At 40.1% G+C, this 16,742-nt stretch overlaps 1 protein-coding gene across 2 annotated transcripts in view; it reads right to left on the reverse strand.

Annotated features, from left to right (window-relative positions):
- Positions 1–2,134: 2,134 nt before the first annotated feature.
- Positions 2,135–16,742, reverse strand: part of alk (ALK receptor tyrosine kinase) — a 393,824-nt gene continuing 379,216 nt past the window's right edge. For both annotated transcript variants that reach the window (XM_031321258.2, XM_031321259.2), the window contains exons 25-29: positions 14,429–14,521; positions 8,613–8,714; positions 8,142–8,276; positions 7,125–7,215; positions 2,135–5,212 (exon numbers count right to left, since the gene is read on the reverse strand). In XM_031321258.2, the coding sequence (XP_031177118.1) occupies positions 4,100–5,212; positions 7,125–7,215; positions 8,142–8,276; positions 8,613–8,714; positions 14,429–14,521 (1,534 nt within the window). In that variant the 3' untranslated portion in view covers positions 2,135–4,099. The remainder of the gene's footprint in view (positions 5,213–7,124; positions 7,216–8,141; positions 8,277–8,612; positions 8,715–14,428; positions 14,522–16,742) is intronic.

A 16,742-nucleotide genomic window follows, 5' to 3' on the forward strand; every position in this document is an offset into this window, starting at 1 on the left:
TTACTTTTTTCGACATACTATACTATGACTTTTTTATGACTTTTTTCAACATACTATACTATGATTTTTTAATGACTTTTTACGACATAATATACTATGTCTTTTTTATGACTTTTTTCGACATAATATACTATGACTTTTTTATGACTTTTTCCAACCTACGTATAGAAAAAAAATCATAGTATATATGACTTTTTTTTTACATATATACTATGACTTTTTCGGCATACTATACTATGACTTTTTTCCAACATACTATGACTTTTTTTCGACATACTATACTATGAATTGATAATATAATATATAATTTAATATATATATGTAATATAATATAAAACGTTGGTAAAGCTAGAGTAGGCCACTTTTGATTTTGTTCAGTGACACATTATTCCATTTCTGTTAGTCACGTCTGTGAAAATTGTTCAGTTTGTCTTAGTTGTTAAATCTTTTAATGTTCATGCAAATATTTGCATATGTTAAGTTTGCTTAAAATATAAAAGCAGTTGAAAGTGACAGGACGTTTCTTTTTTGCTGAGCATATGTCGAAAAAAGTCGACAAAAAGTCATAGTATAGTATGTCAAAAAAAAGTCATAGTATAGTATGTCAAAAAAAGTTATAGCATAGTAAGTCGAAAAAAGTCATAGTATGTTGAAAAATGTCACAATATAGACAAAAGAGTCGACAAAAAGTCATAGTATAGTATGTCGGAAAAAGTCGAAAAAAAATGAATGTATAGTATATCGAAAAAAGTCATAGTATGGCGGAAAAAATCGAAGGAAGTCATAGTACAGTATGTCGAAAAAAAGTCAAAGTATAGTATGTCGAAAAAAGTCAAAGTCATAGTATAGTCTGTTGAAAAAAAGTCATAGTATAGTATATTGAAAAAAGTCGTAAAAAGTCACAATATAGTATGTAAAAAAAAGTCAGAGAATGTCTAAAAAGTCATAGTCGAAAAATGTTATAGTATAGTATGTTCTTTTTCAGCTCTCTTATACTCTCTTCAAGAAGTCAGGGTTCTCATCGAGCCAATGCACTGCATTTATTTGTAAAATGAGTCAATCAAAATACAAAATGTATTTATTATATTTTCTTTTATCATGTTTATTTGTTCTGTATGTTTGTTATGTTTTAGGTGGATATATCCTATTACAGAGTGTTTCTTTTTTACCTTATTCCTGTAAGGGGCAACAGAGTCAAGGGTAGTAAAACTCATACTATTAAAAAGGAAAACTGAGGCTCCTCAGGAATAAATCCACTACAGTGGAACATGGCAGGGTAGCTAAAATAAGAGTCTAAAAAAGCTTTTAATCTACCCCTGCTTTGGTCCCTGTGAGGATGTGAGGTATTTTGCCCTATAGGCTGAGGGCCTGAGGTCAATAGCTGAGACTAATGGCAGTGTGTAAAATCAAGAGGACTACAATCATCCTGATTACAGTCCACTCACTTTGCCTCATTTGTAACATACATTTTACCTTAATAATTCTTTTTTTGGCACAAGGAGATGGAATTTGTCAAATAATAAACTTGCGTAAATGAGACAATTTGAGGATGTCAGGGGAATCAGCCTATTGTTTCCTCTTAAAATGATCTGTCTGCTGAATTTAAATAGGGTTTTCTGTAAAGCCTGACGGCTCTCAACGATAAACCGAACCTTTACTGATCTTAAAAAACATTATGTTAAACTTTGAGGTTTAACATAGGGTTTATGATGCTGGTAGTTTAGCTGGCGCACAGAAGACTCATTGTTTTAATGAGCCCCACCTCTTTAATCCATTACTGCCATCTTTTACCAATACCGCTTTGTGTCAACAATCATTTGTGCTGCCAATAACATTTAAAGCTACTACCATCTAACCAGACGTCCTAAAGTAATACAGACGTGGCAAATAAAAATTTTATTTGGCTTTTTACAGCCCTGTTTCTGTGCATAGCTATTACGGTACAGTTATAAAAAAACATTACTAATGTTAGCAGTTAAGGGATGTTACACTAAAGAAACTGCTGTCTGTGGTTGACGATTGTGTTTAAAAAAATGTAATGACTGAATTATAATGTAATCACTAGTCCTATTTTAATTAATCTAATTAACATGGCCCCAATCCCAAAGAGTGCAGTAGGCAGACTAATGCAAAACAGTTATTATATAGTAATTTATTAATTTTGGTGAATGTCTTCTGAAGGGCAATTTACAGCTTTTACCAGAGCCATAGTACAATACTTTATAATTACAACATTTACAGGTGCAGTTCAGTTTGTCTTTTTACATCAAACAATGAACATGAGCTGTGAGCGGAACACAGAATGCATTTAACAGGTACCGGAGACAAAGCAAAATACGTATAGGCCAATATTTAACTTGCTCATTGATTTTGCCTAAATGAAAGCATTTGTCTTAATCAGTCAGCGAGCGTCATGACACACACACGACAGCTCACTGCGCTTTACAGCAGGACTGACAGGATTGCCAAATACAGTCAAGAAAAAGCTTTAAAAACTGACGCATGTTGTCGTCATTCACCTAAATATAAACACCACCATACGCTCATGGTGCTATCCGATAGATATAGTGCATGTTAACTGTCCTTTAACTGAAAAAAGCAGACTTTACACAGTGGAAACACGATGTGTGTGAAAAAAAGCAGAATGAGGCTCAAACTGATCTCAGCTTTCATTCACTTGTGGAGCAAAAGCAGTTTGTATTCAACCTTTTCATTCAGACTCATTTGTATTCCACAACAGTCATCCTAGAATAGAAAAGATAAAATATGCATATTTAGGAACGCAGAGTGCTTCGAGATGGCAATTTGAAGGTTAAGATTGATTCGGCAATATCCACTATGTTTCTATCTGGGCAAAAAAGGAAACGAAACATTTTTGTAACACGAAATGAATTGATAAAAGGTTACTGAAAAAGCCATAAGAAAAGGAAAGCCTTAACGTCACTGTCTCAAGCACTCAGAATCGACAGAATGGAGTTTGGAGTGAACAAAAGGAGAGTCCGCACAGCAGTGATTTTAATAGTACCAGGGGCAACAACTTATTACAAATCTTCAGCAATAGTAAAAGGTTGAGTGTTGCTGAGGGCGGCTTGTCGTTAATCCATTATATTTGTTGTAACATCAACTTGCATCAGGGCTCTATTTATCTATCTACTTCACCTCAAAGGCTTGATCAATTTTTGGTATTGTTCAATCTCACGTTTTTTCTTATTACCAAAAACAAATTACTGCATCTTAAAAAACCTAAAGTGAAAACCAGTTAATGTGAAATGAATTAGTTTGGATTTGAAGAAGCATGTTCATGAATAATTTATAGAGCCACTTCCAAATAATAAATAAACAAATGAATAAATAAACAAGCAGGCAAGCAAACATCAACAAACACATTTTTTCCCAGTTTTTTTTTTGTATAAATGTCTCTTGTAATCCAGTGTCCAATTCTGTGATATTCTTGAAAAATAGTCTGATACAAGTTATTTACCACACTGTTGTTTTCCAAAAGGATGTGGATAAGGAACAGTGTGAGGCTTCTGCAGTAGAACTGACACATGTGGCTTGCAGCTGTAGACAACTTTGCAGTTGCTGCAGTCAAACTGGTCACCAAAGTTTGTGAATGATTGAGATTTGAATCCACCTAATTATCCATTCTCATAGACAAGCTGTCAATGAACACATGGCAAATGTGCTCGCTCCTGGTCAATACCAGATAGAAAGGTGTGTCCTGTGCCATAAATTCTTCATTTGATTCTTTCTCAGTATTCAGTCGTTATCCCTCCAGCGTTGAAAAAAATACACTGTTTTTTAACTCTTAAAACTAGCCTTTACTCTAAATGTTGCCTCCCAAAGCATTTTTAAGTTCTCTGATGTGCTTTAGCATCCATTGGGGATTTCAACACCCTTCTAGGGTTCTCATGGAAAAAGCATGACGGACTCTTCCAGCTCTGTTTCAGTGAAAACTGGAGGAAGAAACCAAAATGGTGGGAGGGTAGGGGGGGTGTAAAACGGTCTCAGTCCCGACACAGTGTTGTTTCCTGCTGTGTCCGGATCACACAGTCTCCAAAGACAGGGCCTGAAAAGATCAGCGGTTCAGGCAGTTGGGCTAAAGCACGGTGGCATTGTGGCCCTCCATCCTGGGCAGCCTGGGGTCCTGTACTGTCCCCATGGTGACTAGCAGTGGACGGCTGTCCTCAGAGATACCTGACCGACCCAGGGACCCTGAGGTGGCAATGGAGGCCCCCCTCTGGTGGGCTGCTGAGGAGGGCATGGAAATGCCCTGCTGGGGTGGAGGAGTGGGGTTGGGGTTACCGTGGGCGGCCTCCAGCGGTAGGCCCTGCTCCTGGTAGCCGTAGCCGATGTTCCCACAGGGGAAACGTCTCAATCTGTAGAGGGGAACCGGGGGCAAGGCGGCTGAATCTAAAAGCAGAGGTGACTGGGCAGCAGGAGGTGGTGGTGGGGGTAACAGAGGTCTGCAAAGACCCTGCTGCTGCTGATGGTGCATCAGCTGGAGCTGGTGCTGCTGCTGGAGCTGGTGCTGCTGCTGGAGCTGATGCTGGAACTGCTTGTGCTGGTGACCCAGTGCCCCAGCCATTTCCGCCACAGTCCGGCCCACATGCTCCTGCCCCTCCCCAGGCACCCTGCCACTGCTCCCTCCTGCTCCCCCCACCCCTCCCTGCCTCTGCTGCTGCTGCTGCTGCTGCTGCTGCTGTTGCTGCTGCTGCTGCTTCCTCTGCTGCAGGAACCATGAGCCGTATGTTGGGTTCCAGAGACTGGTGCTCTTCCCGCTGTGGCCGTCCTTCTCCAGTGGGTGTCCCTGGGTGAACGCCAGGTTGATGTGGCCCCCCTCGAGGCTGGGCTGGGTGGTGGCATGAGGTCCCTTGGCAGTGAGTGTAGAGGTGGCTGTGGAGGTGACTGTGTTAGTGGTTGTCATAGTGATGGAGGTCGGTGTGTGAGGCTGCTGGTGCTGGTGGAGGTATGGCTGGGGCTGGGCATTGGCCTCTGATGCTGTGCTAGTCTCGACACTGTGCTCCCCACCTCTCCGGTTGTCCTCTGTAGGATAGGATAGGGGCGGTTGCGGAGCCTCCCCATCAGGCACCTGGGCATTCACCAGCACGGTTGGAGCTGAGGGGTCGTCAGGGTGCATGGGTACACGCTCCTCCTCTTCCGGGATGGGTCCATACTCTATAGGCAGGGGCATGGTCACCACATCAGGGTCCTAAAATGGGTAGACCATCGGGAGATCAAAGTTATATTTTTCAGTGTTAGTGTTGTCATTCATGTTAGGGAATAAATCAAATGTTTGATTTAAAAGACTCAAATCGCAAGAGCCACAAAAAATGTAAATCTTGCACCATTTATAATTAAGCTGCAGTATGAGGTGAGAAAATGTAGTCACCACTGTCTCGGCTATAATGAAAACTGTTTGGCAAGTTAAGTCAGCTGTAGCTAATTAAATAAATTCTGTGAGTTAACCAAATATTGTCTGAAAAATATTCATTCTTTATGTAAATGTCTGTTCTATTTAGGCTTGATCAAAGAAGGTTTCCTCAAGTAACAACCACCACTCTGTATCATGTTGATGTTTGAAAAGAGAGAAAGTGAACTGTGTCTTATGTGTCTTGTTGTGGAGTGAATGATCAATAGCTGGTGGACGGTGAACTGCCACGGGAATGTCCCAGTTAAACGGTAAAGCACAGCGTATCATTATTTTAAAGTTGGTGCTTTTACATATAAATGGATGTCCGTTACACTCAAGCCCTTGCCAAACAAGTTCACACAATGCTGATTAAGCCTATTGCTGCCAGGAAAAGCTCTGTGTATTTCTCACAACACCAGAGTTGTGGTGGCTGTGGCGATTTTCCCGCGCTGACGCACCGGAAGTGATGCATTTAACCATCAATGCTAAAGGGGCAGGAGGGGGGAGAGACCATAGCGACGAAGCAGCAGCTAGGAGCGTGGTGGTAGCTATGGCAAAACCATGGAACCATCCAAAATAAGCTGATTTAGTGGATGCTCCAGATAAAAAAGAAATTCAGCGTTCAGAGGGTGGATTGAAGTAAAAAAAGAAGAAGAAAGTCGATCGATGGAGAGGACAATCAGACAAGCTCACCTGGGGTCCGTTTCAGAAAGCAGGTTTAGTGAAAACTCTGAGTTTGTTAACCCTGAGATGAGGGAAACTCAGGGTTTACCGTTACAGAAAGGGAGGTTATTTAAACCTGAGAGAGAGGGGTAACCCGTTTAAGAAAGAGAGGTAACTTAACCTCAGAGTCAGTTACTATGGTAACTGAGTCTGTGAACCTAACCTGGTCGGGAGCAGGTTTTCTACAAACCTCGAGTTTCTCTCGGTCTCCTCCCTCTGACACAGCTCTCTTTCATTTCCTCATTCATTCAGTCTGTATCAGGCGCATTTTAGCGCAGTTTTGTCATCTGCATGAATACAAAATCAGGGTTGGTTTATTAACTATGTTAGGCAGACTATAAAACGTTTTTTCCTCAAACATGGCATGTCCTTTTGTCGACGATCCCGTTGATAAAGAAGCTGCATTACTTCGCAGGGAGTTAAACATACATCGGGAGATGATATTTAGGCCCCGACTATAGATGTATTTTCATTTCCAGATAACTACTTAGCCTATTTGAGAGGTATCGTTTTTCTTCACAGTCGATCAGATATGTAGATACCTTATCCGTCCTCGTATCACTAACATCACCCATCGTGGACATGCTCTTACATCCAAGCAGATTCTTTGTGTCGCATTATGTTTTTTGCAAATGGCAGTTTTATTTACAACATTGGTGATGCGGAGCATATTAGTAAAGCCACTGTATGCAGAGCCGTCAGAAAAGTGTGCCTCGCTCTGAAACGTTTTAAAAACACAATGTGAGCAAAATATTGTTTTTTCTCTGGAAAAATAAATGTAGTAATTTAAAGTTGACTCTTCTGTGGCTCTAGAAGATAACAACAAGGCATCATACTTTGCATGAAAAGCATGCTTGTCATGGAAAAATAGGTTTTGATTATGCTTAATACAAACCTATCTTGTGTTATCCTTCATAGACAACCAATACAGGCTTGGAGTTTAATTTATAGAAAAGAATTCAAGTAATATTAATCTCTGTTCAGTTACCTGTAAGCAGTAGTCAATTCTCTCCAGGATAGTTGAGAAGTTAGGCCTGTCTTCAGGCTGATGCTGCCAACTCTGAGTCATTATACGGTACCTAAAGTTACACATGAATGGGTAGACACACACAAGCTGAAATTATGTAGAGAAAACAGAGGCTGACCAGCAGCATTTACCCCACCAATTTAACAAATGCCAGATTGATCTCTTTTGACAAAAATATTCTTCATACTTGTCTCCCACCAGTTTGGGTGATTGTGTTAAAGGGGTGATGCAGAGAAGAGGAGAAACTAACAGTGAAGTTAAATCCTGAGATATGGGTTTAATTGCTGAGATGATTTCAACTGTAGCTGCTTGCTTTCAGTAATCCGTGTTTCCTGTTGTGTGACTGTTTCACTTCAATTGAATAGAACACCACGGGGCCATTTTTTTTTTTTTTTTTCCAAAGACAAAAATACAGCCTTGCAAGGCATGTTGCAATGGGTTAAGATTAGTAATGAGTAGTAATCTGCAAAGCTGTGGCCAACAGAAAAAGCTGTGAAATCACAGAGAGGCCAAAGTGTGGCTTGAATATGTATATGAGAGAGAGAGAAAATGTGTGTGTGTGCATCTTCTAATATATGTATTATAATACAGTTGGCATGAGAGGCGGTATCTGAAAAGTGAGTGAAAAATACAGTGTGATATGTAAATAGTTTTTAAGCTCTCTATCAGCAACCCATGACTTCTTCCAAATTGGGAGGCAAACATGAAAGAAAACTGTTTATGAGGTTTCCATATAGCATTGAGAGCCATCTCCCATAAAATATTCAGACGCCTTCTAGGTCACAACTTGTTTATGTGTCAATATCAGCGAATCATCAGAGCCTTTGATGCCTCTGTTTGTTTTTCAGTTTTTGTTATGCTGCCTATGTGTATACTGTGTATGCATCAACAACTAAGCATCCTTGGGATCACATTATTCGTGTGGTCATAAGAAGCAATATGAATGCATTCAGCATCTGTGTGTGGATCTGCACTTACACTGGCCCGGGACAGTTTTTAGGTGGGTCCATTCTTCCACCATTGGTTACAAACTCCAACACTTCCTGGTTACTGCGACTTGGATATGGCATGTAGCCCATTGAGAAGATCTCCCACAGCAGAACCCCAAATGACCTGCAGATGATGAGAGGACAGATTATTTACAGGGAGAGAAAGACAGAGGGTGAGAGTAAGGACAATCAAGTCATAAATGATAGGCATCATCAGAGCTGAAGCTGCAAAGGACGAGAGCAGAGGACAAGAACGAGTAGAGACAAGACTTTAAAAGAATTTAAAAAAAAACATGTGGCTCAGGATCAAAGACGTTGAAGGACACAGGAAGGTAAAAAAAACAAAGAGCAATAGAGGGCAGGTAGGGACATCAGACATCGGAGTGTGAAATATAGGAGCTGAAATCACAGTGTGGGTCTTTACTGATGCCTGTTAAAGAGAAGTGTGAGGGATTCTCACCATGTGTCTGTTTTAGATGTGAATATGCCCTCCATAAAGGCTTCAGGTGGCATCCACTTCACTGGCAGCATGGCACGCCCACCCTTCCTGTAATAGCTTGCCCTACACACACACACACACACACACACACACACACACACACACAGAGAACAGTAAAATACTTGATGTGGCTAAAAATAAATATATTTTAGCCTACTAATAATTAAAAAGGGAACAATTGTAAAATGAAAACCAGCATCTGTAGTTTGCAGTACCATCACCATGGCAACACCACTGCCCTCAATAGCAGAGTGTAAAAAAAAAAGGAGAAAAAAAATCTAACATCCAGCAATTAATTCACTGACAGTCTGTGGCTTTATCAGCACTCCGATCCAATCATACTTGCAGCTTCCTAACATGTTGGTGTGAGAGACCCTCTAAGAAATCCTCAACTTGCCGAGAGGGAAGAAGGAGATTTTTCGCCAGGCCGAGCCCTGTCTGAGCTATTTTTAAGACTGTCTTGCGCTTGGCGTTGGTAGAGAAATTATCTGATGTATCTGAATGCTGGTGCTGATGGAGGTCACTGTCTGGTTCATCTCGCCCTGCTCTAGACACACAGCGAGGACAGACACGAACCGGGTGCTGCTCGGCTCCCCATCCATTACGGCGTCCACACAGAAAAATGGACACACATCAAGAGCCGATTTAAGTGGTGTGTTTGGCTGGGAAAAAGCATCATTTGGCATCATTTGTTGTTGCAGAGGAGTAAATCTGTTTGCCCTAAGTGCTTTAGTCATAAAAATGACACTTTTTCCCCCTTAGCAGCTGTTTGTAAACATGGCAAGTGCTTTATAATGAACAGGACTGCAATAGCAGGCTTGTGACTGGAAGGTTGCCAGTTCCAATCCCTGGGTCTTTTGGGAAAGTAAAGCAGTAGCAATAACAGACTCTTTCTCTTCGCCCTCAAAAACTCAAAACTAGACAAGTAAGTGAAGCACCAACTTCTCTGCTGGAGCTGCACATGGCTGCACAGGAAAGGACTGCAATTACAGTGGGCAGCTCCCAGGTGTGAATGTGAAGCGGGATGAGAAAAGAGCACTGTGCTCAATTGGCGATCCCTGGACAAATAAAAGCTAAAAACAAAACAAAAAAATACAGAAAAGAAAAGAATGGCAAACACATCTGTGACAAAAGCCCTGTCACTTTTGGATGGCACATGGTAAATCTACTCAGGTCACCAAGAACTCGGACAATTAATTTGCAGTCACACTTTTATACATATCATTCAATAAATCTGTTACCAAAAATACCACATTACATTGGTTTAGTTTAATCAGTTCAGTTTATTCATTTCAGTCATTTCTATTTTTCAACAAACTTACTTAACTATTATTTCGACCTTTCTCCTCTCCAGTCCCTGGGTCTGAACCAGAGCTGAGGCAAAGTCCTGCTTCATATAGGGCCTACAGCAATCACACACAGGTGCGCTGATGGTGGAAGATACCATGTATCTGGGTCATAGGTGAGGGTAGATTTTCTAGTTGAAAATGTGTGCAAGTTTCTGTGTTTTCTAAAGTAAGATGAATGGAAATGATTTTTTTCAAGAGTCTGTTATTTGTTTATTGTAGAAACTAGCAGTGAAATTCTAAATCTGTAAATGGTAACATAGGTGAGAAATAATTGAAACAATTAAGAGTTGGTTGGTCTAGTAGGAGGGGCTTAACGTATATAAGCCTCTGGCCACCTAAGCAGGAGGGCTCAGTCGGAGGGTGACAACAATCCAGACAGGTGATGTGAATTTTGCTAGTGGAAACCTTGTGTAAAAAGAGTTTTTTGTTCGTTTGTTTTTTTTGCTGTGGACGTCCTGCGCTGTTTCACCACTGTTTTTTTTGTAAATAAAAGCACCTTCATGTTTTGCAACTTAAGCCATCGTGTTAGCGACTTTTTTGTCCAGATTCCCAACGCTCTCTGTAACATCAAAAATGGAGTTGCAGAGGAGAAAACAGCTTGGATAAAATATGGGACAAGCAAAAAAAGATAGTGGTTTTGGCAGCCTGAGCTCCTCAGATATGGCATCCAAAGCCTATGGGCTTGGGCTGCATGACCCATCACATATTTTGTGTTTAGTTAGGAGGATTTCAAGCTGTGCTCTTGCTCACCAGGGACAAAAATGTCTGAACTACTTTTAAAAGCCAGAGCTTCGCCGTAAAAGTGAAATCCAAAAATAATATGCAACTAGTGCCAGGAAGCTAAAACAGATGTAGCCGAGCCTCGGTTTCTTAACTGAGCCAGTAGAGGCAAGTCAACGTCATTCAAAGACAAAACAAAGCTTTATTTTGATGTTTGTTACTTGCTTAAACCAGCTTTTTGGTGTGATATTTACTATCATGGAAATTCAGGTTTGAAGGTTAAATAGATAAGAAACAACTGCATTTTCCACAGTATCAACTCAGAGCAAATAAGAGCCAGCACTCATCATTTGGTCAAGGCTACAGTTGTGTGTCTTCATGGGAGCAGTAAGCAGAGATTAATATAGATGATATGCTGTCAGATTATATGGCTAAAAGGGAAATATATACTTAGCAAACTATTGGCATAAGAAGTTAGCCTTGACATTTTTTTTTTTACACATAATCAATGAAGACGAAAAAAACAATTACTAGTTGAGTGTGTTTGCTTGACAGAATAGCTAAGAACCCCTGCAGGGCAGTCACACAGATTCTCAAACCAACGCCCTAATCTATCACTTAGAATAACACAATCATTTTTAGGCCTACAATTACAGGATTTAATCCAGTCACTATCTTCTTTACTGTGTCCCCCTTACCAGTATCCCTCTAATTTATTAATCTAATAATCCTACCTGTCTATCCCAATAAAGTAAATAGTTGGCTATCCTCAAAAAGATGCCATTAGATCAAACAGCTGTGGCAGTGTGCTCTCAATTGATCCTGCTTTTGTTGCTGTTAAAATGCTGCTTTCTGTATTAAGGAGTCCACAAAAACCAGACTTCTTTGTTGTAATACATTTACAGCCGCCATCTTTTCTGACCTCTTCAAGTGAAACACGTTTAAAAAAAAAAGATGACCAGGACACATCAAACTTTTGTACATCGCTATTCATTCCTTTATCTGCCCATTAGAAAATACTGGGATATTTTGAAAAGATTGAGGGATGGTAAAATGGAGAGCAAAAGACTGATAATCCTATCAGTGGATCAACCTCTTATTTTTAGCACTGGGGTTTATGGACATATTCATTACGACTGCTAACACCACCAACACAGACTGAAAGCTGAGCTGCAGATTAGGAAGGCTTAAATACAGTCCCAGGAAATATATAGCACAAATGGAGGTGTTTTGTATATATGTGTGCCTTTTCCTGTGTGAGCAATTCAGTGTGCAGAAGAGAAGCTGGAAGATAGAGCATTAGAGGCAAAAACTAACGAAGCGACCGAGGCGTTGAGCAGACTGTGTTGGAGAGGAAGATAGAAGAACATGCACTTGAAGACACAATGTGGAGCCTAATACTTGTGTGTGTTCATTGAGTTGAATGTCTTTGTTCTGCATTTACTATGTGTGCATGTTTGTGGGCGCACCAGACATTAATAAATACAACCTAAAGTCATGCTATACATCACTGTTAATAGTTCCTATGAGAATATGGTCATTTGAGGCAAAATATCAATTATTTTCTGAAAGCACAGTTAATTTCTCTTCATAGTGGCAGCTGTTTACCTCGGGATGATTACTGACTGGAAGCTTTTGTTTACCCAGCTTTTTATCTACTGCCGCATTACTGGTGTGCAAGCATGTGTGTTAGAGGAAGTCCATGGAATACCATGTGCAAGTACGCCTGTGGCTCTGCTCCCAGAATATAAAAAGCTGACATTAAGCCTTGTCCTGGTCCCTCACTGTGACGCGCATCCCCTGCGATGGCCTCAAAGAAACTCCTGTGTCCCTTGTCACATAGCAGGAGGGCCACATTATGAAACAGCAAAAATAACACACCGACGGCGTAGCGCACACTACAACCATCCCTCCCTCTGAAAATAATAACAATGATAATAAAAAAAAGTCCCGGCACCACGGCTCCAGGCTGAGAGATAAAAACAAAATCACATCGAGGCACCTGCAAAACTGACATCAGCAATTAAATCAAGCGCTCCTAATGCGGCTCCCCAGGGGTATTGTGCAACAGTTTTTTCCGGATGCTCTGAGAGTGACTTTGCTCTCGTGTGACTTTCCATCGGATAATTCGAAAGTGCTGCGTTGATATAGCTGAATGCTGTGACATATTTCCCTTACTCTATTTTCTTACCAGATGAAAGGCTTGGGAGATTTCCCTGCTGGATTGTGCATTCATTTAAATGGTGTCACGTGAAATTCTGGTAGCTATATTAAAAAGTTTCAGCTAAGAATAATGAGGTGCCGTTGGGGCTACAGATTAGCTGATGTAGATTAACGGAAGGCATTGGTATGACAGTGTGATGGTGAATAAAAGCAATTTCACAGCTGTGATTCAGCAGTTTAAAAGTCTTCATGATGAGTGCCATGGCCTTTACAATCACATGTGAAGAAAAGCACTTTTTAAGTACAGAGCTGGTACGCTGGTACTTCACTGAAATCTGATTTTTTTTTTTTTTTTTTTATATTGTAAGTTATATGTCCATGCCATTAAAATATATTGCACACAGCATGCTCATGCTAATCAGGCTAGCCAGTTGTCTTTACACCAAATATAAAAAATATACAAAAGGGAATAAAGTGAAAAAGATCTAACATTGTCTCCGGCACTGAGTCCAGCTTTCTCTTTCTCAGTGTCCTCTGGTTGAAGAATTGTCCATTGTGAGCCACGTCTAAGATGATTTTCTGTCATGACAGACAATAGAGTTTTTTTTTTAAAATCTGAATATCCAGAATTTCACACTTAAAACTATTGGAGTTGGTCTTAGTTAAGGTGAGACTGTTCAGAAAACAACAACAATAGTTATTTGTTCAAATGGCTTAAGACGAGCTATGTTGATGTTCAGTGCCAAAGCAAAAAATGTGAAGGGAGGGATGACTGGACACTGGGGTTTGCTTTCCATCTCACCACAACAGTCACCATGTGTTTCCTGTGACCAATAAGGAGATCTTCTCATAACCTTAACCAAACACACACACTTTTGACCTCAGCCAAACTACATCCAGGAGTGATACTGGTGTTCTCAGACGTGCAACAGACTTACCCAGAGAAGGCACTGAAAGCCTGCGATTAGGTTAGACTTTAACCATAAGATTGCCAGGTTAGATAATACACGTGGGTGTTTTTTTATATTAATATATGCGGTTTTTGTATTCATTGATCAATAATTGTTGGTTAGGAAGGCTGGGATAGTTCTCTCTGTTTCAGCCAAACATTGTAATGGCAATGCTGCATTTTCACAGAAGAAAAATCTTCCTTAGTGCAGCAGTAAGGCTCATTTGGTGTTGATACAGTATATCTCTGCAAGACAATAATAATACTATTCCTCAATAATAATACTATTCCTGGGTATTCAGTGTACATGTTGAACACAACTGATTTGATTCTGACACCTTTACTATAAGGTTTGAATACAACTGCCATTGTTCAGCCCAGCCTTGGGATTAAGCCATAAAACTGGGTTTCTAGTGCATGCTCACTATACAGTATGTTCCCCCACATATGTTTTTACGAAGATTCATGCCTTGTTTTTCTTATTTCTGTTACTTGGTCTCCACCCCCTTTATAACTTATTTAGACTCAAATTCAACTGAGCCTGGTCTTGATTTTGAGCCAGCCAAGGTGGTCATACATCAGTCAGTCAACTGTACCTGTAAATGTCTCGAGCCATTCCAAAGTCTCCAATCTTGGCCACACGGCCCGGTCCTTTGCAGGTCAGTAGGCAATTCCGAGCTGCAATGTCCCTGAAAGATGAAAACAACACATCGGTCAGGTCACTGCATATACTTACTGCTTGGATTGACACCAATCAACATCAGACTGAACATAACATACAGTAAACTTCGCATGCAGCTGAACTTCGCCATAGCTGCAGGAATATCAAATGCCAAGTTAGTTGCTTGGGATCTGTTTGCTGAGAATAGAAGTGATATTTGACAATGTTTCATACTATAAACAAACGAAATTCGGTAAAGCAAGTCATTTGGCACTTTTTAAAAGCCATTCTATTAAGCTGGAGTACGTAAAGGACTTTCTGTATTGATACGTATATTTTGTATGTATTAGCCTATGTGGTTTACGCCTGAAAGTAACAAGTTTTTCCCATTTTCCTGTTGTTATATGTCTCAGGAAACAGGAAATAGTTTAAATGTGTATTCCAGGGATTAAACCCTAGAACACTGTATATATTACTGAACACTGACATTCAAACAGCTTTTCTCATGCATTGTCTCTTGATTAGTTTCATATCTTTGCATCTATAAGAGAGCTCCATGTGTGAAACTCCTACAGACCCCTGTGGGATCTGAAGTTCAGTGTAACAACCAAGTTGCACTGGGCAAGCTGGTAAAGTGTATAGATTCCTACAGTGCCTTTATAGCTCTGCCCACATGGTGCATTCAGAGGAAAATGTGTAATGTTCCACAGTATTTGCAGGCAGAGTGTGTTAGAGAAAGTTCATAACAACCATATTTGGACTGTAGTGGGGTTGGTTATTCTTTAAGAAAAATACAGTAGTTCCCACAGGATGTTCTGCTCCTGTCTGGGGAAAAGAAAACAGAGTACATACATTGTACTCTGCTCCCCAGGCATCTAACTTTCTTAACATATTAAGAAGTGACGTTGTCAGCACATTGCTCCTCATCACACTAAAGACAAGTGTGCACTCTGGACAATAAATACCCAAAATGTAACATTAAAATAACATAAAGTGACACTGTGCTTAAAACTAGATCATGAGATAGGGGCAAGGCTGGAAATGAAAAACTAAAGTCTGAGTGTGTGTAAACAGAAACACATTGTTTTGATGTTTAGCCTCCACACTCTGATGAACTGGGGATGTGAAATGACACAAGGATAAAGTAAAAGTTTAGACTGATTTAAACTGAGAGCTTTTTAAGGCAGGGAATACACGATGCATGGTTGTCCCACTTCAATGTGCCAGAAATGTTTGGAACTATTCAACTTGTAATATTAAAGTACTACTCCAAGTTTGATATTAAATAATTTAGTATGAAATAAAGTTAACGTTGTGTCTAGGGCATCCATTTCCTTCTCAAATTTAGACTAAATCAGTTAAATGAGTAAACTGAGTTATCAAACCAGCTACAGAGAGTTTCCTAAATTGTGGTATCACACCACAACACTTTCTATTCAAGAAGTGAATAAATTAATCTAACTAGGGGCATCTCAAAAAACTGAATCATTTCTATCATGCTATGACTACAATCAGCATACTTTAACAAGATCCTTTCTCATGAGGTGCTATTGGTAAATCCAAGAAGTCCTTGTTAAATGGCTTAAAAGAATCCATGCAAATGATTTGCTTTTGCTTGTAGGCAAGAACGAGAAATGCAGCAGTAGCTGTCACAGACTGCTGGCTGAGGGCTTAAGGGAAGGACACAGTGCTATTGTACATGCAGCGCAGTAATGTGAGAGCAGGGTGTTATTAACTGGCTTCATACTGTAGACTTTATTTACAGCAAATCTTAACTGCAGCAGCTTAAAGACCCATTTTACTGCAGCACTTAAAGAACAATCTCTGTTATTAGTCTATTCTAACACCTGAGGTTGCAGTAAACTACACGACTCTCCTCAGCACAGTGTTTCTTTTCAGGTGGCTACAATTCCAATGTGAGTAAAAAGCTTGTTGTTAAATACAGTAAACAGAAAACAACAGATGAATACCACCACAGAAAAAACATAGAAACACAAAAAAAGCCAGAGTAAATTCTTAATTAAAGCTGTGATTTAACATGTTGAAGAACACCATAGCTCATCATTCAACCCTGTAATCCCTGAGAAAAAGCTGCATTTTCTGAGTAGCGGCTACTCTTCCACCCTACCTCATTCAGCTGCCCTTTACTCAACCTAGAGTAAACACACCTCCATAAAAATTGAAATTAGCCTCAAGGACAGTGTTAGGATGAATTTTAATACAGGTTTGAAGGCAGAAAAGCAGGCTGC

This window comes from Sander lucioperca, chromosome 18 (assembly GCF_008315115.2).
Source record: "Sander lucioperca isolate FBNREF2018 chromosome 18, SLUC_FBN_1.2, whole genome shotgun sequence".
NCBI lineage: Eukaryota > Metazoa > Chordata > Actinopteri > Perciformes > Percidae > Sander > Sander lucioperca.